This window comes from Balaenoptera musculus, chromosome 16, assembly GCF_009873245.2.
Source record: "Balaenoptera musculus isolate JJ_BM4_2016_0621 chromosome 16, mBalMus1.pri.v3, whole genome shotgun sequence".
Lineage (NCBI taxonomy): Eukaryota > Metazoa > Chordata > Mammalia > Artiodactyla > Balaenopteridae > Balaenoptera > Balaenoptera musculus.
Window position 1 is genome coordinate 60907448 of NC_045800.1, and position 22657 is coordinate 60930104.

General features: G+C 53.1%; 2 protein-coding genes across 23 annotated transcripts in view; both read left to right on the forward strand.

The window, feature by feature from the left end:
* Window positions 1–13830, forward strand: part of CAMK2G (calcium/calmodulin dependent protein kinase II gamma) — a 53905-nt gene extending 40075 nt beyond the window's left edge. For 2 of the 17 annotated variants that reach the window (XM_036827868.1, XM_036827872.1), the window contains 8 exons: window positions 723–755; window positions 4081–4125; window positions 5495–5543; window positions 6774–6887; window positions 8935–9010; window positions 9379–9473; window positions 10951–11195; window positions 11825–13830. In XM_036827868.1, coding sequence (XP_036683763.1) covers window positions 723–755; window positions 4081–4125; window positions 5495–5543; window positions 6774–6887; window positions 8935–9010; window positions 9379–9473; window positions 10951–11183 — 645 coding nt within the window. In that variant the 3' untranslated portion in view covers window positions 11184–11195; window positions 11825–13830. Of the gene's footprint in view, window positions 1–722; window positions 756–2869; window positions 2939–4080; window positions 4126–5494; window positions 5544–6773; window positions 6888–8934; window positions 9011–9378; window positions 9474–10950; window positions 11196–11824 lie in introns of those variants that run through there. The other 15 variants (XM_036827866.1, XM_036827869.1, XM_036827874.1 and 12 more) reach the window with 12 other exon arrangements.
* A 588-nt stretch (window positions 13831–14418) lies between these two features.
* NDST2 (N-deacetylase and N-sulfotransferase 2) lies at window positions 14419–22618 on the forward strand. Of its 6 annotated transcripts, none has more exons than XM_036828258.1 (14): window positions 14419–14555; window positions 16834–18179; window positions 18374–18461; window positions 18781–18935; window positions 19121–19306; window positions 19568–19696; window positions 19828–20010; window positions 20097–20193; window positions 20567–20690; window positions 20818–20992; window positions 21191–21361; window positions 21467–21576; window positions 21778–21880; window positions 21975–22618. In XM_036828258.1, exons 2-14 carry the CDS (start codon window positions 17175–17177, stop codon window positions 22098–22100), a joined length of 2652 nt encoding a protein of 883 aa, XP_036684153.1. In that variant the 5' UTR covers window positions 14419–14555; window positions 16834–17174; the 3' UTR covers window positions 22101–22618. The 6 variants fall into 6 exon arrangements, with proteins under 6 accessions (XP_036684153.1, XP_036684157.1, XP_036684156.1 ...); XM_036828261.1 differs by lacking the exon at window positions 14419–14555 and adding an exon at window positions 15327–16748 and having other exon boundaries at window positions 21467–21539; window positions 21975–22115; XM_036828259.1 differs by lacking the exon at window positions 14419–14555 and adding an exon at window positions 15328–16748 and having other exon boundaries at window positions 19196–19306.
* The last annotated feature ends 39 nt before the right edge of the window (window positions 22619–22657 follow it).

Sequence of the window (22657 nt, forward strand, 5' to 3'; positions counted from 1 at the left end):
CTGTGGTTTACATCTTTGTGTCCGTAAGATCACTGCACTTTTAATCACCAGCACGCCTGCTTTTCCATTGCCCCCTAATTACAAAATGCAATAAAACATTGAAATCTTATAAATGAGCATGGCCATACCAACAAAGAAATGGGTGCCAAAATTTAATATTTGTCAGATGATTTTCAAAAGCTCAACATCTTTCTCTGAAAAGGAGTTTTAGGAGTCCAGTGAAAAAAAGTCTAGGTTCAGAAGTCAAATGTTGTTAAAGCTGAGGATGACCTAGAGTAGCTTTTGCTCTTTACCTGATAGCTGCTCTCTCGAATTTCAGGCAGACCTCGTAATGAAAGAAAATAAATAATCCTGTAGGTGAGCTAGATAAGCCCAAACCTATAAATCTGCAGCAAAATGTTACTTACTCTCATAGACTTGTGATTTAATCTCCTTTTAAGAGGTTTCTCTGAGCAAATCTGAGACACCTCAGAATATCCTCAATCTGTGTTTGTGAACCTGACAGCAGAGGAGTTCTTCCTCTCCCAGGGTCTGGAGGGGTGTGTGTGCCTGTCTGTCTAGATGCTGTTTTAACCCTTCTGGTGCTGGACTCCAGGTCTCCTCCTTCTGCTCTTTTCTCCTGAGGCAGAGCCCATGCTGGTGCACTAACCTGCAGCGTCTCTGTGCTTCTCTTCTTACCTCCTCTTTCCCCTTCTCTTTCCCTTTTGCTGTGGTGTGTCCAGAAAAGGAAGTCGAGTTCCAGCGTGCACCTAATGGTGAGCCTTGCCTGCCCACCCATCCACCCGCTCCATGCTGCCTGCGCCCGCCTGCCAGCCACGCAAACCCATTCTGCCATATGCGTGTGCTTCACTCATCCTCACTGCATGTCTGTGCTGTGCGGGCAGGTGTGGCCTGTCCTGCCAGGCGGGGGCCATTGCCCGAGGTCGCCCAGCGGCCTAAGAAACGGGCATTGGAATGTGTGGTATGGCATTCCCTGCTGCAGCGCTTGGACTGCCCCCAGCAGCCCAGGGCAGGATGTGAAGCTGGTAGGGATTCGGGGCCAGGTGGCAAGCACAGGGGGAGACCCTCACTCACGGTCGCTCAGGAGGAGAGGCCCTGCTCACCGGGCACAAGCAGCCGTTTCCTACAGACTGGCAGCCAGCAGACCTCTGTGTGGTGTGCAGAGGAGCAGGTTGTAGGCTCTCGGGTCTGAGCCTCACTCTCCTGGCCTTTTCCCCTGTGCAAGTGCCCAGTAGCACGCTGTGCCCAGTGTTTCATCCTTCCCACCCCGCCCGCAGAAGCAACAGCTGAAAGGCTGCAGAGAGTGCATATTCTTTCTCATGGGACACAGGACACCCAGGGGAACACAGCAGCCTGCATCCTTATGAAATCATCTATAAAAGCCAAAGGTGGGGCCACCTGGGTGACATCACAGGCCTCTGCAGATATGGCAGTTTTTACGGACACCCTGCAGTCCTTGCCCCCTGCCAGGGTCTTTGTCTCAGCTGGGTTTTGGAAATAGAATAGCTTTGTCCAATCAGCCCCAAACAGGTCCATGTCAGCAGCTGAGCTGGGAGGGCTCTGCTCTTTTCTGGGGGTGTATGGAAGAGAGCAGAGTTCATGTGAAATTAGACCCACATCCTGGGGCCCCCTTCTCCAGCCTGCAGAGTTCAGCGGAGTCTGATAGCACCTAGGTACCTGGCTTGAGGTTCCATGCCTAGCCCTGGGTTTGGGGACATCTCAACCATTGATAGCAAGTTACGGCTTCAGGTCTGGTCCAAGGGGCCATAAAAGAGGCCTCCAGGCAAGAAGAAGTAGGACAGTCTGGATGGCTTTCTCTACGTGTTCTAGGAGAGAAGAAGCACATCCTAGCTGCCAGCGTGCCCTCATTTGCGCCCTGCACAGAGATGGTAGCTGTACATTTGCCTCTCCGCTTGTTGAAGAACTTGCAGGCATCAGGCTGCTCCTCAGTGGCCACCGACTCCACAGGGACTCCCAGTGAGACTGAGTGTATTGGTTAGGATATTGTAAGAGGCAGAGAGCATCAATAGGACTCCCTGGCCTGGAGATCGGCCTCCTTCCTTCCTCGCCATCCTCCCCCCACCCTCCCTTGCTGTGCCACTCAGTGTAATATTTTGAAAGGCAAGGAGATAGCCCAGTGGTCTGCTGTTGGGAATGTTGGCCTGCTGGGCAACCTACTCTTTCCTGGGGACTGGGTTCTGGATTCACGTGCCGCTCCTTGGAGCTCTGCCCTCATTCCCAGCTGACCAGGTTCGAAGATTGATCAGGCAGAAGGGCCAACAGCACAGCCCTGTCTCTACTCCCTAGGGTCAGTGGATGCATTTTGTATCCAAATTCCGTCCCTTTCCTCTCTGGACACCATCTCCTAGGCCAGGTTTTCTTCCTCTCCTTGTTCCTCTTCTTTTCAGATCAGGCTTCAATCTGGTGTTGTAAGGGGAAGGAAACGCAGGTGGCAGGTTGAAAGGGCAGCAGGGGACTGCCCACAGTTAGGGGACCCAGAGTTTCTGAATTTTGTTCTGCTTTCTTATAAACCACACTCCTTTCCCCCTATAAAGTGAGAAGAGCCTGAATTTCTTTGGGTGTGAAGTATGACTGTGCAGTGACGTGGCACCTGGCATCAGCAAAGATTTCTGGATGCTTTAAAACAAGTCTTTGGGCTTATCCCACCTTGAGGATGCCTCCTGGGCTAGGTCTTTGGGTCCCTCCAAATAATCTCCTCTGATCACCTCTCCAACCATTGCTCCCATCCCGTAGTGTCATGGAGGCCACCTAGCTCCTCCGGGCCAGGCCGGGGGGGGCAAGGGAGGTCTGGGAGTCGAGCGGCTTTGGTGACTCTAGAGGAACTAAACCATCTGTTTTCTTGTCTCAGCCACAGAGCAACAACAAAAACAGTCTCGTAAGCCCAGCCCAAGAGCCCGCGCCCTTGCAGACGGCCATGGTACCTCCTGACTGCCGCTTCTCCGCCCCTGCCCCTGGCTGCCTCCCCTCCTTCCCGCGGCCCTTTTCCTTTCTCATCCCTGTAGAGCAGGCTGCTCTGTGCGCTGCCCCGTAGGCCCCTTCCCGCTCGCTGTCGTGCTTGGCCGTGCTCCTTCCTGCATGGCAGAACTGCCGCTCCTGCTCCCTTTGCTCTCGGCGGGGGAGAGTGATCAGGGCTCTCAGCTAAGCCTCCCAGCCCCAGGCTGGGCCCTCAGTGGGTCTGCTGCAGGGGCCGGGAAGGTGAGTTGCTTATAAAAGGAGAGGGTAGGAGCTTCCTTGGGATCTGTACATCAGTTCTTGGAGGCCTCCTTGTAAAATCTGCCTCAGCCTCTCCTTTGCAAAGCAATGAATAGGAAGGGGGGCTGGGGTCCCCCACCTCTGGATGGTGCGGAGGTGTCTGGGTTCCTGGAGACCCCCATGCTGTCCGAGTTCTTTCTGGGCTCAGCCAGGGGCACTGTGTGCTCTCAGAGCTCCCTCTGCTGGTGACTAGAGTTAGCAGAGGGTGTCTGGGAGAGAGGGAGGGGGAATTGTGCTGCTCCTCCTACTTCCTGTGGCCTCTGGAGCTGCCTGCTGTGGTGCTGTAGGGACAGGAACTCTGGGAGAGGCAGAGGGTGGGTGAAGCAGGCGGCTCTCTGGGCTCAGCTTGCTGAGGGCCATTCCAGGTCTTTCTGGGAGACCTTAGTCCACTCTCCCGGCATCCCTGCCTCCTGCACACCCCTTGATGAACACTGTTGTCAGGGCCCGGCCTGTGCCCTCAAGCCTACAGCTCCTCCAGTGTACTTGTCCCATGGGAGAAAGGACACTCAGATTCAGCAGGAATCGGGAACAGGGGCCCTTGTCCTCGGCTTCCCTGGTACCTGCTTCCATTAAGCGCCAGGCCTCTCCTCCTTACCAGCCAGTGCTGTCCCCTAAATCTCGGGCTTCCAGCTGCCTGGGACCCAGTTGAGCCAGGATATTTTGTCTTGTGAGAATGGCTGGCGAGCAGGCCTCAGTGGTCATCACAGGGTCAGTGTATGAGGGTGCTGGGGTAGGGGTGGGGTCCCTTAGGGAAGAGCTGTAGGTCTGTCCCCAGGTCAGGAGGGTAATTTTCATCTTCTCTCACAGGAGCCACAAACCACAGTGGTCCACAACGCTACAGATGGGATCAAGGTAAGTGGCTCCTGAACCAGTCTCCTGCTTTCCAGGTCAGCAGGAAACAGGTGGGCTGGGTCACAGGGTTTAAGCGTCCTGCAGATGGCAGCCTACAGGCTGCACCTCAAGGCCAAGGTATTTGCAGAGTCTAGGCTGGGGGTAGCACATGCCTGTTTATCACTCTGTTGCCAGGGAGGGCATCATACCTTAGTGGTGCTGAGCTCAGGCTCTAGAACCAGACAGGCCTGAGTTTGCATCCTGGCCCTGGGCCCCTGGACAAGTCACTCTCCCACGCTGCACCTCAGTTTCCTTATCTGTAAATTGGGGATAATAAAAGTAGAATCTTTCTCCATGTGAAGTTTAAATGAGAGTAAACATTAGCTAGAAAAACAGAGGCAAGAGTATAATCAGACCCTAGAGCAGTCATTCCCCAGAGGTGACGAGACAAAAATCCCTCTCCACAGGTGTAGGGGAGGCAGATAATAAACCAAAAACCAAATAAATAAGATAAAATCCAGTAGTGATAAGTGCTATGAAGAAAATGATGCAAAGTAAATAGATAATGAACAGGGCCTTTAATTAAGTGGTCGGGGAAGGGCCTCCCTCAGGAGGTGATATTTGAGCTAAAAACTAAAAGACTGGAAGGAGACAGCCAGGCAGACTCTGAGGCAGAGTGCCGCAGACAGAGGGAATGCGAGGGCAGGGGCTTCGCACATATACGGGACAGAAGAAATCAGAGCTAAGGGTGTGGTGAGCAAGGGGGAGAGTAGCAGGAGGGTGGTGAAGCTGGAGGAGCAGACAGGACCTGCTCTGTAGGACTTGATAGGAGTTTGCATTTTTTTTCCAGCAGCAATAAGAAACTGTTGGAGGCTCTTAGCAGGGGAGTAATGGCGTCTGATTTACACTCTGGCTGTGTTATGGGCAAGAACTTTAGGGAGGAAGCAAGTGTGGAAGCAGGGAGACCAGGCAGCTGTTGTGTAGTTCAGGTGCCAGATGTTCGCATCTTGGGCTGAGGTTGTAGCTGTGCATTTGAGGAGAAGAGGTAAGACGTGATTTATTTTGGAGGTAGAACTGACAGATTTGGTTTTAGATTAGATAATTGGGATATGAGGGAAAGAGAGAAAGAAAAGAATCAGCATAAAAATCAAACCTAGAAGATGACTCTAGGTTTTAGCCTGAACAACTGGATAAGTGGTACATTTACTGACTTGGGGAAGACTCAGGACAGTGTTTGGGAATCCAGAGTTTTATAAGAGTCAGATGGCAAGGGTGGAAATAGAACCTTCTGATTCCTCCTTGCAGCTCCCATAGGAGCACAGGCTCTGCTTTTGTTCTGCTTGGCTCCTCTGGGCCTGATTTATAGAAACTTGTTCTTTTTGGCCTGCAGGGCTCCACAGAGAGCTGCAACACCACCACAGAAGATGAGGACCTCAAAGGTAGGTGCTAGCCCTTGGTGGGGAAGGGGCCCCGGCAGTGTCCCAGGTACCTAGGCTCCAGTGGGGCACCTGCCTTGTCTGCCCCCAGAACTGAGATTGGTGGCTCCTTATACCCCAGGAGGAAGTTTGGCATAAAAGCTACTTTCCATGGGCCAAGATATGAGGCCCTGTCTCTTGTTGCTGGGCTGGGCAAGTGGCTTCTCTTCTTTGACCCCAAGTCTGGGATAGCTAAACGAATGCTGTTCCTGAGCCTGTCCAGGCCTAGGGCTCAGAGAACTGTTCCTGTCGCTGCTGCGATGTGATATCCCAGAACAGGGACATCTTGAGTCCCTGCAGAAGCAGCCTATAGATGTCATGAGCCATTAGTAGGGTGACCAGTCATCCCAATTTCCCCAGGACTGAAGTGATTCCCAGGATGTGGAACTTTTGGTTTTAAAACTAGGACAGTCCTGGACACGTCGGGGTGGGTTGGTCACTCTTATCACAAAGCTTTGGCATGAGTGACGGAGTCAGAACCACATTTGGCCCTGTCCCAGTGGTCCTGTGCAGACCACCAGCTTAAGTTTGGGCCTGGCCAGAGTGCCAGGGGGTGTGGGAAGGCATGGCAGGCCAGGCTACTGGGAATCTCTGTCCTGCTCTTTGGTTTGGCCTCCTGGAATTGCTCCCTTTGCCTTCAGTAAGTGACCTTAGGCCAGGTCCTCAGAAAAGTTGGAGTAACGTTACAGGACAGAGCTGAGAGAGCATGCCCAGCGGCAATAAGGGAGCAACAAACCTCTGGTAATACAAAAAAAAAAGGAAAAGAAAAAAAAAGCATAAACGTATAAGGCAGTAAAGAACAGTGCCTCCGGGGCTGCTGGGATTGAGGTCAGATCAGTTCACTTCTGGCGATGCTGGCAGAGTAAGCGGCTCCTTCACTGCTGGGCTCTTGACCTTGTAGCCTCGCCCCCTGGAACATCTTCCCCTGAACTTGTACAGGCTGTTCGAAGGCTCCTCTGGAAGCCAGAAACCCAGGTCTGTGCCCCTTCCTGGGGCTCTCAGCTGGGAGGCCTCTCTGGTAGAGGCGGCGGCGTGGGACGTGGTCCAGTGTCCACAGCAGCCTGAGGCGTTGCCTTGCCCCGGCTCTTCAGTGCCACGGGCTCGGGTCCTGTCCGGCTTGCTCGCTCACCTGCCTTGTTTTGTTTGTTTTGGCTGCTCTGCCTTGCCCTGCCCTGCCCTGCCCTGGCTGGCTAGCTGCCCCGCTCCGCACTGGGAATGGCAGCTCGGTGCCTGAAGGACGGAGCTCCCGGGACAGAACAGCCCCCTCTGCAGGCATGCAGCCCCAGCCTTCTCTCTGCTCCTCAGCCAGTAAGTGTGAGGGAGGCACATTCTGGCTTCCGTCTCCCTGGCTCGTCCTCAAGCCCCTCGGGGATTCCCCCCCAGCCCCTCCCCAGAGCTGTCAGCCCAGCCCAGCTGTCCCTCTGCTCAGCCTCTGCTGGGTGTGGGAGCTGATTGGAGGTGCTGTTAGGACCAGGCAGGGGCCCTTGAGACCGGGGCCCAAAGACATGAAGAAGAGCGGGTGGAAGATCGTTGCAGGAGGGAAGGAGTAGAAAGCCACTGGGATATGCAGTGGGCCTTGCCTCAGCACTGAGCGGGAAGAAAGGTGGAGTCAGAAGTCAGGTCCAGGGTAATGGGCATGGGGGGGTGGTGAAATTTGCCATAGTCAAGAAACCATGTCGGGATGTGGTGCTTCTTGAGGCTAAGCATAATATCATATTAAGAGCTTGGGGTGAGACAGACCTGAGTTTAAATCCAGCTACACTACCTTCACAAATGTGTGAAGTAGCTTAACCTCCCAGAGCTACAGTTTACTTATCTGTAAAGTGGGGATAAAATGGCACCTACCTTATAGTATTATGGAAAATAAATGGGATAGTAGAATGTCTGGGTATGATGCTTTGCTGGGTTAATGGTAGCTTGTATTTGTATTTTTAGTTGTGTTTTTGTAGAGGATGCCTTTGTCTGCTTCTTTCCCTCCTACCGTCTGTCCTTTCAGAGTTTCTAAACACGATCCTCTTCACCCATAGGGCGCCAGTCAGGTCCTGCAGATGGGTGTGGTGGGGTTGGAGAGGGTGTGTGTGTGTGTGTGTGTGTGTGTGTGTGTGTGTGTGTGTGTACACGTGTGTGTACGTGTGTGTACGTGTGTGTACGTGTGCCTACCTGCTTGCCTCTAGAAAGGGGATAGAGCTCTGTGGTTCCCCTCACCTCCTGTTTATTCACCTAGAGCTGCTCCCATGATGGTGCTGATGGCAGTAGAGCCCCCTCTTGGCTGTACCATTGGCTGCTCTGCCTTCTCCCAGTGGTGCCCCTTAGCTGTGCTGTTCTAATGCTCGCATTTGTCTTGCAGCCTCTCGCTCCTGTGAGGAAAGGCTTGTGGCCTGGGCCGGCCTGGGGCTCCGGTCAGGGTTAGCCCGAGCTCAGTACGAGGCCTCCCTTACCCTGGCGGTACCCTCTGCTAATAGTGGCACTCCCTGTAAGTGAGCTGCCTAGGAGAGCAGGATGTCAACAGCCGTCCCTTGGCTTGGGATTGGGGTAGGGGGCGCTCTGAGGGCACCAACTCTGCCTGCCTGTCAGTCTGAAGCTTGTCTTGGTTTTCCTGAGGGACATGTCCTGGCTTGAGAGCTGGTATGAGATTTAGAGCCTTTCCAAGGCTTGTTCAGGGTAAACGGAACTGTCTCACTGGTGAGAGGCTCCATTTAAAGAAGAGTGTTTATAGTTTCAAGATCCTTTATCCCAGAAAAGCCCTGTGGAGGACATGAGCAGGGTGAAGAGAATTAAGCATCCATCCCAGGGCTCTGTTCATCCTTTGGAGCCCTCATCCCTGGCTAGATTCTGCTCTCAGGCTGGCTGTCGCCCAGGGCTAAGTTCTGGACCACTGAGTGAGGGCTGGGGGTGGGGAGGTGGTAACTGAGACCTGACTGAGCCCCTTCAGGTGAGAGAAGCAAGTGGGTGGTGGAAATAGCCATATCGGGAGATGGTTCTTTGAGAGGCTGAACTTGCTGGGGATCAATCAGATACACAGACTGAGGGCAGAATATTCAGTGTGTCAGGCTCCTCAGCTGTTAAAGACAAGAGTGTTTTCTGCATCCTGGTTGTTGATGGAGAGGGAGGCAAAGGCCAGAGGATCATAAGGCGGGCTTTGTGGGGAGGGGGTCGTTAGCTCTATGGACAACAGAGGAGGAATGGAGGGAAAGGTGGGCTCCTCTTCCTGCAAAGGGCCTTAAAGACAGAGAAGACAGGGATGTCTTTGTCAAAGAAATCACAGGGGATTCTCTGAAGGATTGGGGAGGGCTTCCCGTCACTTGGGAGATTCCCAGTCTCACACGGGTAAATTGCTGGATTTTTCCCCCCACAGTGCGAAAACAGGAGATCATTAAGATCACAGAACAACTAATTGAGGCCATCAACAATGGGGACTTTGAGGCCTACACGTGAGTAGAGACTTATTTCCTTGAGACCCAAGTCATCTCTTGAGGCCTTCCCTCCTCCCAAAAAGCAGCTGGGACCAGGGGAAAAGAGAAGGCTGGGCCTTGTGCACAGTGTCTGACTTAAACACCAGGCCCCTAGCCTGGGAGCCCTTCCAGGTAGACATCAGTGATTGAACCCGCCTGTGGTGTCTGGGCCGTGGGCTGAAAGGGCAGAGCTAAGCGGCTTGGCAGGCAGGGCTGTAAGATCTCAGCCGTCTTGTCAGGCCCAGCCCACAGCTAACCTGCTGCGGGACAGACACCACTGATGGGGAAGAGAGACGAGTAATTCTCATACAAGACTGACGGGCTGCTTTTTTTTTTTCCCCCTGCAGGAAGATTTGTGATCCAGGCCTCACTTCCTTTGAGCCTGAGGCCCTCGGTAACCTCGTGGAAGGGATGGATTTCCATAAGTTTTACTTTGAGAATCGTGAGTGGGTTCGTGCTGCTGAGATACTCCTGCCTGCCCCTCACCCTCTTGCCTCTGTCCCCGCTCACCTTCTCCTCTTCCCAGTTGCCCACTTTTCCCTTACTGGACCTGCCTGCTGCACCCTGGTCTATGTGCTTGCCCCCTTGGGCCCTGAGGATGGTATTCAACTGGCACCTTCAAAGGCCCGCCTCCAGAGCCCCGCCTGCCCCTGCATTCTGCAGCTGCCTCGTGGCAGTGCCAGTGCCAGTTGCCATAATCAAGGCCACTGTATTTCTTTAAGCCTCGCCTCTTTCCAAGACGATTGGAAACCATGCGAGGTTAGGTTGAGATGATCTCAGCTCTGTCTGCAGGTTTCAGAATAGAGGAAATTAAAACCAGGATAAGAATGTGCAAGCAAGTAACAGGGCACCGTTGGTGATTGTGAGATCGGAAGTTGTGGCTAGGGTCCTCCTCCTAGCCGTGAGGGAGACAGGAGTCCTGGCTGGGGGTCAGGGGAGCGGGGTATATGCTCTGGACAGTTCCTGGAAGTCCCAGAGGATAAGAAGCTGATTCATCTCCTCCTCCCATCTTTCTTTCCACTAAGACCGTCCCCCTTCTTATTTTTTTTGTCATCTTTCTCACTTTATCCTGGGCCTTCCCCATCCTGCCCTGGATTTTATTTTCTCACTATTTTCTCTACTAACTGCCATCCTCTCCATGTCTCAGCTGCAGTTATAAATCCTAGGTTATCTAGGTAATTCTGTTAGCCAGAAGCAATTCCAGAATTTATAGAAGCTCTCCGAAAGGTCTCATGTAGCCCCTAACATTTGAATTGAAGTAAAATATGAATCTCAATAAAAGCAACACAATCCATAGTGTTTGCTGATAATGGCAACCCATCTTCTTTTGGTTTTCCCCCAGAGGACCTGGGAACCCTGGGAATATCCTGAGCTTGGTGCTTTGGTGACATTTTTTTTTTTTTAACTTTGGATCTTTTTAAAATCAGAAGTCAATTTTGAATATTTTAAGTTCTTGATTTTGCTCTTTAGCCCTAATTAGGGACAAGCCAACCCTTATGAAATCTAAACCCACCTGTTAGGGTAGAAAGATCATCATAGACTTTCGTTAAGATAGTCCTGAGTTCAAATGTGTGATTTGGACAAATTACTTAACCTCCTTGAGACTATTTCCTTATCTTATAATGAAGAAAATAATATTGACCAAGGAATATGGCTCATGTGTGTAAAAACCCCCAGCACAATGTCTGATTAAAACAGTAGCTGCTATTATCATTGTTCCACACCTTTCTCTTCCTTTTGAATAATCAAGACTAATCAGATGGGGTTTCCCAGCCTCTGGAAGGTGTATGGGGACTTGGAGACTCACAGAATGGTTACTGGAGAGAGGGTGAGACTTGGGAAGTGCAGGCTGGGAGGAAAGTGCCAGTCCCCAGGCCTGACACCCTCCTACCTACCCCACCCTGCCCTGCCCCCTACAGTCCTGTCCAAGAACAGCAAGCCCATCCACACCACCATCCTGAACCCACACGTCCACGTGATCGGAGAGGACGCGGCTTGCATCGCCTACATCCGCCTTACCCAGTACATCGATGGGCAGGGCCGGCCTCGCACCAGCCAGTCAGAGGAGACCCGGGTCTGGCACCGCCGGGACGGCAAGTGGCTCAATGTCCACTATCACTGTTCAGGGGCCCCTGCCGCACCGCTGCAGTGAGCTCAGCCACAGGTGCACCTGGTGGGGGGTTGGGGAGCGGCTGGGACAAGTGGGGTCGGAGGAGGAAGAAGAGGTTGAGAGGTGGCATTGGGGGAGGATATATGGGCCATCCCAGAAGAGTAGCGAAGGCTGGACAGTGTGGTGGTTGTAATAAGTCATGCTCTGAAGTCAGACAGACTTGGGTCTGGCTCCTTGACTCCAAATTGGGTGACCTTGGACAGGTTACTTCCCCTCCCTAAGCCTCATTTTCCTCAGCTGTCAATAAGAAAGAAGGAGGGACTTCCCTGGCGGTCCAGTGGTTAAGACTCCGCCCTTCCACTGCAGGGGGCGCGAGTTTGATCCCTGGTTAGGGAACTAAGATTCCACATGCCCGCAGTGCAGCAAAAAAAAAAAAAAAAAAAAAGGAAGGAGCGGTGCCTACCTCCTTTGTTGTTGTGAGGATTAAATAATATACTTGTAAGTAAAGCACTTAGTAAGTGCTCAGCAAATGTGAGGCAGTGTTATGTTTAAATACTAGCTTCTCCCCCATCCTCCACCCTCTCAGGCAGACTTGACCACGTGTGTAGTGTGTTTAAGTCTCTGGAACTCCTCTGTGTGGGTATTGTCCTCTGTTCTGTTACCACGTCTGTTCTGTTTGACAGGGGCATAAGGAGATCCCAGCCGGAGGTCAAACCTTCGCAGCCAGTGGCTCTGGAGGGCCTGAGTGACAGCGGCAGTCCTGTTCGTTTGAGGTTTAAAACAATTAAATTACAAAGCGGCAGCAGCCAATGCACGCCCCTGCATGCAGCCCTCCCGCCCGCCCTTCGTGTCTGTCTCTGCTGTACCGAGGTGTTTTTTACATTTAAGAAAAGAAGATCGTTTTAAAAAAAAAAGGGATCCATACCGTGATGCGTTTTAAAACCACCGATAGCCCTTGGGCTAGCAAGAAGGCAGGAGTTTGTGTGATGCCCATCCTGGCACAAGCAATGGGCTCACCTACCAGCCCTGAAGAGGTGAGCTCAGCCTCTGGCCTCCATGGACTCAGGGGACCAGGCAAGAACTCTGACAGAACTTTGGGGGCTGTGATGTGATTACAGTCCCTGAGGTGGCCTACCTGCCCCAGGTCTAGGAATGGACGTCTTCAGAATTTGTATACACGCCTAGAATGAGGCTGATGAAGAACATCATGGCCAACAGACCTACTTGGGAGAGAACGCGGAGCTCCCAGCCTGCCGTGGAGGCAGCTGAGAAACAGTGGCCTCAGGACTGAGAAGCAGGGCCCGGACATTGCTGTACTGTACCATTTAGTATAGAAGGGAAGAGAATTGGTGCTGCAGAAGTGTGTCCGCTACAAAGCTGATGAGAAACCTCGTGTTAGTCTGACATGCACTCACTGACTCATCCATTTCTATAGGATGCACAATGCACGTGGGCCCTGCTATTGAGGCCCCATCCTTGCAGCTGGGAAGTGGGAGGGGTTGCCGCTTTGCTTCGTGTTTGTTTTCTTATAACTTAGCAAGAGAGAGCCGGGCCTTGGTCTGGGCTCCCCCTGCTGCCTTTGGCAGTTGTGTTTCCGTGCTGATTTGGACCATCTTTGTCTTGCCTTTTCATGCTGGTGGTCCCTGTGCTGACCCTCATCTGGGCCTGGGCCCTCTGCCAAGTGCCCCTGTGGGATGGGAAGAGTGAGGCAGTGGGATTGAGTGATGGTTGTTTCTATGCATTCAGGCTGCCCTCGGGGCTGCCTCCCTTCTTACTCTTCCCTTGCTGCACGCCCATCTCTTTTCCTGTCTTTGAGATTGACCTGACCACTCGGGCAAGAAGAGGTATCCTCTATAAAGAGACCTCTTTACTGACCAACTGAAGTATAGACTTAACTGCTGGACAATCTGCATGGGCATCACCCCGTCTCTCACCCGCATGTACCCAAAAGAGACGTCCAGAGCCAAGGCTCCTACATTCATTGTCCCTCTCTGTGCTCAAGGAGTTCCATTCCAGGAGGGAAAAATTTATACTCTAAGCAGATAGCAGAGAAGATAATGGAGGAGCAATTGGTCGTGGCCTTGGTTTCCCCCAAAACAACCGTGCAGACCTGTCTGCACAAATGTCTGCACTATTGGGGGATAGATGGGTAGGCCCCAGCTCCCTGGACTGCCTTAAGGAGGCACAGGAGCTGGGAGAAGAGGCAAAGCTACAGGTTTACCTTGGAGCCAGCTGAGAAGAGAGCAGACTCACAGGTGCTGGTGCTTGGATTTAGCCAGGCTCCTCCGAGCACCTGCATGCCCCAGCCCCTGGGCCCTAACCCTTTCCTGCCCTGCAGCCTGCAGTACCACCACGCAGACACCTTCACCACAGGGTTTGGTTTTGCTGGCTTGAAGACAAATGGTCTTAGAGTTCATTAAGACCCATAGCTTCATATGGCTGCTCCAGCCCCACTTCTTAGCATTCTTAATCCTCTTCTGGGGCTAATGTCAGCATCTATAGATAATAGACTATTAAAAAAATCACCTTTTAAACAGGAAATGAGAAGGCATTTGATGCAGAATTTTTGCATGATGACATAGAAATAATTTAAAAATAGTTAGTGTTTGTTCTGAATGTTGGTAGACCCTTCATAGCTTTGTTACAATGAAACCTTGAAGATATTTAATAAAATAACCTTTAAACACTCCATTGTGTTACTGCTGTTGGAGGCTTATGGCCAGAGGCTTAGATTTAACAGCTTGGGTTACAAGGCTTCAGGTGGAGAGATATACCTTCTCCCACCCTTTTTGGGCCCATTTTAGAATAAGACTTCTTCATAAACTCATCAGCCTCCAATTAGTCTCCCGGGCTGCTGAGGCGAGTTTGGAGCGGGGGGAAGAACCCGGGCCCTTAGCGGGTGAGCTCGGAGTCTCGCCCCGCCCCCGGGCCCCGCCCGCGTCCAGGACAGCCCTCCCGCCCCTCAGTGGGCCGGCCCGGCTCCCCCTCCGCCGGGCCGAGTGGAAGAGCCCACACCCTCGGCCCGCCCCGGCTCCGGGAGCCTCGGCGCCGACGCTAGCCGGACCGTGCCACTGCGCAAGAAGGAAGGGGGGTGCCTCTGCCGGGGCGCTCGGAGCCCGCCGTCTATGAGGCTGCGGCTCGGCCGAGCGCTGCGGAACACCGTTCGGCGGCCCGACACCTCGGCCGCGCGGCTGCCCGGCCCGGAGGCGGGGGGGGACCCGAAGGGGGGCCGCGAGCGGCTGCGCGCCTCCTCCCCCCGCTGGGAGCGGTGGTTGGGCCCGGCTGCGGCAGAGCGTTCGCTCGGAGATGGCGGAGCCGCCGCGACGCGGCCCGAGGCCCCGAGAGCCGGGAAGCCGGGCAGCCCCGGGACGTGGCGGAGCCCGGGGACAGCGGGGACGCCGCCCAGTCCGCCGGGTGAGCCGCCCTTGAGGAGACCCCCGCTCAGAGTGTGGCCCCCACCCACGGTCCCCGCAGTTCTCCCCTCACAGACTTCCCTCAGTGTGGCCACCGAAACCGCCCGCAGGGGCGTCCCCGGCCGCCCCTCGGGGCGGCCTGCGCTCCCCTCCCCCGTCCCTTCCGCAGGCCGCCCTGGCAGTGGCCTCATTCCCCTCGGCTCGTCCCCTCCGCACGGGGCTCCTCCTCCCCTCGGGGCTCCCCCAGTCCGACGCCCGCCCCGATGTCGCCGCAGACTCCTCCGCGCGCCCCTTGCCCCATTCCCTTTAATGCTCCACGGCCGACTCTCTCCATACCCACCTGTGAGCCCATGTTCCCACCAGCAGGGCCCTCCATCCGCGACCCCCGTGTGCCAGCCCCCCACGCCCGTGTCGCTGCTCGGTCCCCCTCCTCCCGCGGCATCTGCACTGCCGCTCTCCTAGCGCGGGGCCCACACCCCCGCTTTCCCCAGCCCCCCCCCCCCCCCCCCCCCCCGCTGTTGCTCTCCTCCCGCTGCTGCGCGCACATTTAGCCCCCTCCCCGCCGCGGACCCGCTTCAGCATTTATCTTCCCACCCCACATCCTCCCCCAGTACTCCCTCATCACCCCTTCCCTAAATATTGCTGCTTCTTCTAGGTCCGAAGCTAAAATGCACTGGTTAAGACCAGGGCTGGAGCCTGACAGGCCTGACGTTGAATCCCATTTCCTCCACTGACTGAGCTGTGTGATCCTGGGCAAGTTACTAAGTTCCCTAGACCTCAAGTTACTCATATGTAAAATGGGAATATTAGTTACCTCTTAGGGCCGGTGTGAGCATTAAATATATGGAAAGCTCTTAGAAGAATGTCTGGCATAGTGTAAGCTCTCAGTAAATGTTAACTCTTATTCTTAACCTCGTGGGTGATGCACCCCCAGTATCTGCTTCCCCACAGTGACTTCTTCACACTACTGTGTTTACCCCAAAAAGTTTCCTCTAATTCTTAGGATTCATCCCTTCCCATCACCATTTTGATCCTTTCCCAGCTCTCCTTTCATGCCGATTAGTTTTACCCAGGCCAAAGCAGAACTATTCTTAAGTTGTCTCTCTCAATTCTGAAGGACCCCATCTCTGCTTAATCACCCGGAGATGTATGTGGGGGAGTGGGGGGAATGTGTGGTAGAGAGAGATCTCCAGCCACTGGCCTTAACTTCGAGTGACTAAGGTGGGGAGAGTGACGGTAAAGCTTCTAGAAGCAGTTTACTTAAGGAAAAAATTCTCCGAAATTAGGTCTCCTTAAAACTATTTTCTGATCTTACTGTTCTTACCTCTTCTCTATTATTGATTGGATACTACTTAAGCTCCTGTTCTCTGTCATTCAGCCCCACTCAGTTTGCTCTGTTTTTGTAACAGGACTCAATCCCTAATGTCTCTCCAGGCTAGCTCAGGACCTTTCTGAGCTGTTCAGGGGTGAGGGTGTAGTACCACCTAGGCTAAGTTAGGAAAGAGAACTGGAGTGGATAGGGAGACAAACTCTGGACTCAGCTTTCTAGCTTTTCTTAGGTGCCAGTGATGTGGCCTGCTCTGGGGCTACATTGTTATCACCCCTCCTGACACTGGCACAAGTGAGGTAAAGGGGGGGATGGGTAATTTTTCACAAGCAATGGAAAAGAGAATCCCCAGGTTCTGGGTTTGGAAGGTAATAGAATGATTAGCTAGCACCATTTCTCTTCCCTCTTGAATTTCCCCACCATAGTGTCCACCTGACTGCAATTTCGTTAGTGCTGTTAGCCTGTGGTGTTGCGTTTGATAGATGAGGAAGATTAACAGACACATGAGTTTCCTCTTATCTGATATTTTGTTGGAGCACGGGACTTCTGGGGCTTTCCGTCCCTTCTTCACAGGACGAACAGAGCTCCTACTGGCTGAACAAATGCTCTGTCATGGGTTGGGAACTCCTTTCAGAGCAGGTTCATTTTCAGCCTCCTGGGCTGTTTGGCCTCTTGTCGATGGGAAATTTGTTCCCTTCCAGACCTTGGATATACTGCTTCAATTCTGAGCTTAGCTCAGGGAGGAGAATTTAGACAGTATTCTAAGAAATGGAACAGGCTGTGAAGCTAACGTATGAGACTCAGATTATGTTGTTCTTCTACAGTTTTTTTTTTTTTTTGGAGAACAAACCATCCTGTGAGCAGGAGGTAAGAGAAATGGGGTGAAGAGAGGAATGGATTAATGACACAATTTCAAGGAGAGAAGTAACCCATTGATTTCTCTGTCTTACAGGTAGTGAGGGCAGAGATTGTGAACTTTGCTGACCTCTGATGTGAGGAGCTCAGCCAGGACCAAAGGTGGAGCCTGGCTAGATTTGCATCCTGAAGCCATGGGCCAGTGGGCCATGGTGACCTGAGACCAATGGACTCTGTCCAGTTGCCCCCTGTTGCCCCTTCTACCTCCCCTATCCTATACTAAGGGGACTTGTTTCCACCTTTTCAGGGAACTGACCCTGCAGGAATCCCTTTCCCCTCTTTTCATATCCTTCTACCCTCCCAAGAGAGCCTCAGCCTATAGAACTCCTACCTCCCATCCCCTAAGGTGGTCCCCGTCCCTGCCTCACCTCCCCCGCCATGCTCAAGCTGTGGAAGGTGGTACGCCCAGCTCGGCAGCTGGAACTGCACCGCCTCATACTGCTGCTGATCGCTTTCAGTCTGGGCTCCATGGGCTTCTTGGCTTACTACGTATCCACCAGCCCCAAGGCCAAGGAACCATTGCCCCTGCCCCTGGGAGACTGCAGTAGTGGTGGGGCAGCTGGTCCTGGCCCTGTACGGCCTCCAGTCCCACCCCGGCCCCCCAGGCCTCCAGAGACAGCACGAACTGAACCCGTGGTCCTTGTGTTTGTGGAGAGTGCATACTCACAGCTGGGACAGGAGATTGTGGCCATCTTGGAGTCTAGCCGTTTTCGTTACAGCACTGAGCTGGCACCTGGCCGAGGGGACATGCCCACACTGACTGATCATACCCGTGGCCGGTATGTCTTGGTCATCTATGAGAACCTGCTCAAGTATGTCAACCTGGATGCCTGGAGTCGGGAACTGCTAGACCGGTACTGTGTGGAGTATGGTGTGGGCATCATTGGCTTTTTCCGAGCCCATGAGCATAGCTTACTGAGTGCCCAGCTCAAGGGCTTTCCCCTTTTTCTACATTCAAACTTGGGGCTCCAGGACTACCAAGTGAATCCTTCTGCCCCACTACTGCATCTCACACGCCCCAGCCGCCTGGAGCCTGGGCCACTGCCCGGTGATGACTGGACGATCTTCCAATCCAATCACAGCACATATGAACCAGTGCTTCTTGCCAGCCTTCGGCCAGCTGAGCCCCCGGTGCCAGGACCCTTGCCTCGCCGGGCCCGGCTTCCCACTGTGGTACAGGACTTGGGGCTTCACGATGGCATCCAGCGGGTGCTCTTTGGCCACGGCCTCTCCTTCTGGCTTCACAAACTCGTTTTTGTCGATGCTGTTGCGTACCTCACTGGCAAGCGCCTCTGCTTGGACCTTGACCGTTACATCTTGGTAGACATCGATGACATCTTTGTGGGCAAGGAAGGAACCCGCATGAAGGTGGCTGATGTTGAGGTCAGTCTTTCTTTTTTCTGACTCACATTTCTTTCCTTAGAAGCTGTTTCAAGCTCTGTCCTATCAGACTCCCTTCCTTGATTCTGAGCTTGTCATAGGTATGCTCCCTGCCCTTTCTAGGCAAGAAGAATGCTACTTCTCATTTTTCTCCTTCTGAGTCTCCTGATTTCTCATGTCCCTGCTACTCTTCCCAGGCTCTGTTGACCACCCAGAACAAACTCAGGACCTTAGTCCCCAACTTCACCTTCAACTTGGGCTTCTCGGGCAAGTTCTATCATACTGGTGAGCTTATTCCCCTGCTCCTTCAGCATATCAGTCTTAGTTTGATCTGTCCCTTCACTGTCCATCCTCCTGGGCAGACAGGTTGGAGAAAAGGGGCAAGGTTTGGGGTCAGAATGCTGTGAGGAGCTAGCAGTGGGTATGAATTTAGGTTAGCATGGGCGGCTGGAGGGCAGGCTGGCAATCGGGAAAATTAGTCGGTCTTAGGTGGGCAGAGGTCAGCAATGTTGTCCCAAGGATGGAAAGTGGTCAGTGTTGTTACAGAACAAAGGAGGGCACAGGGGCTGACCGGCTGTGGTCAGTGGTCAGTGTGTGGTCATAGGGACAGAGGAGGAGGATGCAGGGGACGACATGCTGCTGAAGCACCGCCAAGAGTTCTGGTGGTTCCCCCACATGTGGAGCCACATGCAGCCACACCTGTTCCACAATCGCTCCGTGCTGGCTGACCAGATGAGGCTCAACAAACAGTTTGCTCTGGTGAGACCCTTGGATCTCTTCCCCGTACTTTCTCCCAAAGATGACGCTTCCTTTTCAACCTTACCCTAATGGGGTACCCTTTCCCTACCCTTTCCATTTTTCTTTCTGTGGAGGCATCCCCACCCTCTTTACCCTCTACTCCCCAAACCTCACCAGGTCCTGGTGAGAGTCTCTGCCATTCCCAGGAGCATGGGATTCCCACGGATCTGGGGTACGCTGTGGCCCCCCACCACTCCGGCGTGTATCCCATCCACACACAGCTCTATGAGGCCTGGAAATCCGTGTGGGGCATCCAGGTGACCAGCACTGAGGAATATCCCCATCTCCGCCCTGCCCGCTACCGCCGTGGCTTCATTCACAATGGCATTATGGTGAGGGACTCCCAATACAGACTTGGATCAAACTCCCACATTTGGACAGCCTCCAACCTGCATTGTCCAAGTTCATCCATATAATCGGGGGTAGAGGGGTGAAAAGTCATAAAGCACATAGCAAGAGCTTTGTTGCTGTAACTTCAGACGGAGTCCTCTACAAACCCAGGGAATCCTAATGCCTCAGGTCTTTTGTCCTTAATCTACTTCTCATTCTACCTTTCAAATCTCATCTGTCCCTGTTTGTTCTTTTCCCTTCAGGTGCTGCCACGGCAGACGTGTGGCCTCTTCACTCACACGATCTTCTATAATGAGTATCCCGGAGGCTCTCGCGAACTAGACCGGAGCATCCGAGGTGGAGAACTCTTTCTGACAGTGCTGCTTAATCCGGTAAGGTGCCGAGAGGAAGGGCTAGAAGACTGGACAGCCAAAGTGTTTGCATACTGAGACTTTTGCTCACCAAGCCCACTTCTGAAGTGGGGTAGGCTCTCCAAATCTGACATGCAGGCACCCCCTTTCAGATCAGCATCTTTATGACTCATCTGTCTAATTATGGAAATGATCGGCTGGGCCTGTACACCTTTGAGAGCCTGGTGCGCTTTCTCCAGTGCTGGACACAGCTGCGCCTACAGACCCTTCCTCCTGTCCCTCTCGCACGGAAGTACTTTGACCTCTTCCCTCAAGAGCGAAGCCCCCTTTGGCAGGTATAGGTGGAGCTCAGGCTGACCTAGAGACGTGATGGGGGTGGCCGTTGAGGAAAAGATTATCTGATTCTTGGCCTCATTTTCAGAATCCCTGTGACGACAAGAGGCACAAAGATATCTGGTCCAAGGAGAAAACCTGTGATCGGCTCCCCAAGTTCCTCATTGTGGGACCCCAGAAGACAGGTGAATCATCCTTAGCCAACTTCTGTTGCCTTGCCTTAAACCCAAAGAATTCTTTGGCCAAGAAACTCCCTTCTCATACCCACCCCTCATTAATCTAGTCCTTTGAGTTATTCTTAACCTGGTTATATATCAGAATCATCTGTTGAGTTTTTTTTTTTTTGAAAGACCCACAAGTGATTCTGATGCACAATCAATCAAGGCTGAGAACTACCATAATCCCTTCCCTGGGCCTCTCTCAGGCTTTCCTTTTCTCGCTCTAGTTTGACCAAAGGGTATTCTACCACCCAGAGTGATTATTTTCTCACTTCTTTCAAGCTGATGTTGTTGAGGTGGATTCTCTCCCACGATGGCCTGGACTTTCTCTCCCATTTAGGGACCACAGCTATTCACTTCTTCCTGAGCCTGCACCCAGCTGTGACTAGCAGTTTCCCGAGCCCCAGCACCTTTGAGGAGATTCAGTTCTTCAGCGGCCCTAATTACCACAAGGGCATTGACTGGTGAGACCTGGAATGCTTCTCAGGACACTCCCTTCCCCTAAACTCCCCCCTTCCAGCTTCTACCAGCACAGATATCTGGGCTCTTCACTCTGCAAATTCTCTGCCTCTCCTCTCTACTACTTCCTAGGTACATGGATTTCTTCCCTGTCCCTTCTAATGCCAGCACTGATTTCCTGTTTGAAAAAAGTGCCACCTACTTTGACTCAGAGGTTGTACCACGCCGTGGGGCTGCCCTCCTACCGCGAGCCAAGATCATCACTGTGCTCACCAACCCTGCTGACAGGGCCTACTCCTGGTACCAGGTGAGCCTGCAGCTAGGCACACATCAGAGCTTAAGAGAGGTGGTGACTGCTAGAGAGACAGAAAGGAATGAGAGTAGGGACACTAAGCTAGTGCCTTGGGGAGGGGTGCCTATGCTGTCTGTTCACTAGCCCAAGAGTAAGGGCAGAACAATGCTGTCAAATCACCAATTCCTTGCCTTCCTGTTCCTTGTCCTTCAGCATCAGCGAGCTCATGGAGACCCAGCTGCTCTGAACTATACCTTCTACCAGGTGATTTCAGCCTCCTCCCAGGCCCCTCTGGCACTTCGCTCCCTACAGAACCGTTGTCTTGTCCCTGGCTACTATTCCACCCATCTGCAACGCTGGCTGACATATTACCCCTCTGGACAGGTACAGTTCCCCAGTAGCCCACATGGGGGTCCCCTTCCCCTCCTTTTTCCTTCAGCCCAGAGGCTTCTAAGGAATACAGAGGGAACCACATCCCTGTCCCTTTAGTTGCTGATTGTGGATGGGCAAGAACTGCGTACCAACCCAGCTGCCTCAATGGAGAGCATCCAGAAGTTCCTGGGTATCACACCCTTTCTGAACTACACACGGACCCTCAGGTGGGAGAGCATGACCCAGGGGAGGATGACTCTGGGGGAAGTGGGGAAGCAGGTTGACCGTGTCTGTTTGGAAGAGACATGGATTTACCCTGTCTTGCAAGGAGAGACGTGTGTCCCTCTGGGCTGGGAGAGGTAGTGTACATTTATGAGGCTTGGATTTCTTTTCTCTCTGTCACCTAATGGCCTCTTCTTGTTGAGCAGGTTTGATGAAGATAAGGGATTCTGGTGCCAGGGACTTGAAGGTGGCAAGACTCGTTGTCTAGGCAAGAGCAAAGGCCGGAAGTACCCAGATATGGACACTGAGGTAAGCAAAGCCAGGGATAGGGTATCCCTTTCCACCTGTAAGATCTGATTTTGTCCACTCCTCACCATTTCTGACTTCATTTTTCTCCTGTTAGTCCCGCCTTTTCCTTACGGATTTTTTCCGGAACCATAATTTGGAGCTGTCGAAGCTGCTGAGCCGGCTTGGCCAGCCAGTGCCCTCATGGCTTCGGGAAGAACTGCAGCATTCCAGTCTGGGCTGATGTATCAGCCTCCCGTACCAGCAGAAGCCCCCTTCTTCCCTAAGGGGCAAGCCCAGAGCAGGGCCCACAAGGGGGATTAGAGTGGCCTGGCCCCTCCCCCTTCTACCTCAGTGGCCTCGAGGCCTGGGATGGCTAAGGGAAGGGCATCCCTTTCCCATAGCTCTGGGGTCTAATAAAGGGGCTTCCCTTGATACCCCACAAGATGGTACTAGGCACCTCTGGCCCATGGTCTTGGAAGGTGGGGGGGGAAATGAGAGGGTCCAGGCAGGGTGTAGAGGAACGTATTAATCCAGTGCTTTCCCTCTTTATCCCCAGCAGTGTATCTATCTATAGTGGCCGTGGGAGGGACCCCTTACTGTGGGATCAATGGGATCTACCTGTGGCCCGGCCTCTCTAATGTCATTCACATTGAATGGGGATGAGGTCGGACGGTGGCTCATAGAGCTGAATATGAGCCCTAGCTGTGGGCTAGAAATGAGTTTAATAAACATCCTTATTTTTCTGTTTTGTCCGCCTCACTGGAGTGGGAGAAACCTAGAATAAAGCAAGTATCAAGA